The sequence below is a fragment of the Lactuca saligna genome, chromosome 5 (genome assembly GCF_052625555.1).
Source record: "Lactuca saligna cultivar CGN05327 chromosome 5, ASM5262555v1, whole genome shotgun sequence".
Classification (NCBI taxonomy): domain Eukaryota; kingdom Viridiplantae; phylum Streptophyta; class Magnoliopsida; order Asterales; family Asteraceae; genus Lactuca; species Lactuca saligna.
The window spans coordinates 319,713,905-319,716,378 of record NC_136421.1 but is presented as its reverse complement, the minus strand read 5'-3'; the positions used below and the strand labels follow the sequence as shown (position 1 = coordinate 319,716,378).

The 2,474-nt window shown below is 38.3% G+C and overlaps 1 protein-coding gene across 1 annotated transcript; it reads left to right on the top strand.

The window, feature by feature from the left end:
• Positions 1-389: 389 nt before the first annotated feature.
• On the top strand, positions 390-1,223 carry LOC145047124 (uncharacterized). Its single transcript, XM_078995364.1, has 2 exons — positions 390-680; positions 834-1,223. Exons 1-2 carry the CDS (start codon positions 390-392, stop codon positions 1,221-1,223), a joined length of 681 nt encoding a protein of 226 aa, XP_078851490.1.
• Positions 1,224-2,474: the final 1,251 nt, after the last annotated feature.

Below are 2,474 nucleotides of genomic sequence, written 5' to 3'. Positions count from 1 at the left end.
GGGCTTCTTGTTTGCTTATTCCGGCTTCTATTACCAAGGAAATTGAGAAACTGATGAAGAATTTTTTGTGGGACTAGGATGAATCCAAGAAGGGAAGAGCTAAAGTTTCATGGTCTTCCATTTGTAAACCTGTTGAGAATGGGGGGTTGGGTCTCAGAAATCTTAGAGTTTGGAACAAAGCTATTCTATTTAAAAGAATATGGATGATTTTATCTAACTTTGACTCTTTGTGGGTTAAATGGATAAACATTCATGTTCTCAAGGGTAGAAGTTTTTGGGATGTTAAGGAAAAACAGGACCTAAGTTGGAGCTGGAGGAACTTGATCGGATTGAGAACCAAATTTAGAAATCATTTTTTTACCAAGCTCGGGAATGGGGCAAATTCTTTTATGTGGTATGATGATTGGCACCAGTTGGGTGCTTTTTCGCATGTCCTTTCTCCTAGAGATATTACTAATGCTGGATTCAGAATCACTGACAAAGTCAAGGATGTTATTGTGGACAATTCTTGGTCCTGGCCGTCAGAGTGGATCACTCTTATTCCTCAATTGAGAGATCTTCAATTGCCGACTCTTGATCCTATGGTGGCCGACAGAACTTTATGGAGAAAAAGGGATGGTCAAGTGGTGGAATTTGATATTCATCAAGTTTGGAGGGACCTAAATTTCTGCGGTCAGAAGGTTCCTTGGGCCCATTTGGTTTGGTTCAAACAATGTATTCCTAGACTCAGCTTCATTTTATGGCTTGCTATCCAGGAGAGATTGATGACCCAGGATAGAATGAGATTTTGGGATAAAAACAAGAATCTCAAGTGTGTTTTTTGTAATATGCAGCCTGACTCGCATAATCACCTCTTTTTTGAATGCTCGTATTCTTCTCTTGTCTGGAATCTGGTGAAAGATAAAGTGGGAATTACTAGTAATTCTCAAGGATGGGAAACATTAATTGAAGAGTTTCAAGGTCTGTTGAAAGGGAAAAGCATTCAAGTTTTCATATCTAAGATTGCCTTTGCTGCTTCTGTGTATTTCATTTGGAGAGAGAGGAATTGCAGGCTGTTTAGAAATGGAAAGACCGAAGAGAGGAAAATTGCCTTGAACATTGTTGAAGAAATCCGATTAAAGCTTATTGGTCTAAAAGGTGTTTTTTCGGGATTTGATAATGTTGTTAAAAGGAAGTGGGGTGTTCCGATTGGTGAGAAAAATCAAGATTTTTATGATGATTAAAGGAATTGACGGGTATGGGTTTAACAATTTTCCTTTAAAAATTGGTTTTCTTATCGGTTTTATCCCGATTTTCTTAAGGATTATTCCTTTTGAAGTGGTTTTCTTTTTGCAAATGGGTTTTATCCCCATTATAAGTTGTTTTTCTCCTTGGCAACTTGGAGTCTCCACTTTGGTGGGTGCCAATGCTAGTTCGATTAGCAAGTGGTGGGATAATTACCCGTTAATACCAAGGATTGGGTACGTTCTCCTTAAACTGTACCACAAATGGGTTGGTTGTTTCCCTTGTAACCATAAAAACAACCACTTTATGATTTCCTGGCATAAGTGTAAGGCTACTGCTATCCGGTGTATCCCGGATTTCATTGGATTTTTTTCCTTTGAAGTGGATTATTTCTTATTGCATTTGGGTTTGATCCCCATTAGTTGGTGTTTTCATCCTAGGCAACTAGGATTCTCCACTTATGTGGGTGCCACTGCTAGTTCGATTAGCAAGTGGTGGGATATTCACCCGACAATACACGGGATTGGGTACGTTAACCTTAGACTGTACCACTTACAGGTTGGTTGTTTCCTTTGTAACCATAAAAACAACCACATTTGGAGCCTTATGGATCCTTTTCTGCTTATTGCTGTCTGGTTTATCCCAGATTTCATTGGAATTCTTTCCTTTGAAGTGGTCAATTCTTTAAAGCAAAACGGTTTGATCCCCGTTAGTTGGAAATTTCTTCCTAGGCAACTAGGAATCTCCACTTTAGTGGGTGCCACTGCTAGTTCGATTAGCAAGTGGTGGGATATTTACCCGTCAATACACTGGATTGGGTACGTTAACCTTAGACTGTACCACAATTGGGTTGGTTGTTTCCCTTGTTCTCATAAAAACAACCACTTTGGAACATTACAATCCCTTTGGTTTTACCAAAATTTTAATGCAAATCGGTCCATCCCGGTTATCATTGGCTTTTTAGTCTTTGATGTGGAATTTGGAGGTTTTATTCTTAATTTTTTAAGGATTAACCTTCAGGGGTATTTTTGGAATACCTTCATTAAAAAAGGAATTGACGGGCTTCATGTTGTTGGATTGATTCCTAAGGAGAAAGTTCGCAATTTAGATTTTTTTAATCTTGAGGATTGTGGTATTTTTGCGCTTATGAGCTATTTATTTGCTAGAGGCTGGGATTTTATCCAAGGGCATTTTTGGAATTCTTGGATTATTATATTGGAAGATTTGTTGAAGAGTAATTGGCTTAGTTT

Coding starts and splice junctions, on each gene's coding strand:
- LOC145047124 (XM_078995364.1), top strand. CDS start 390: ATGTGGTATGATGATTGGCACCAGTTGGGTGCTTTTTCGCATGTCCTT. Junction 681..833: donor TAAATTTCTGCGGTCAGAAG/GTTCCTTGGGCC, acceptor TGTAATATGCAG/CCTGACTCGCATAATCACCT.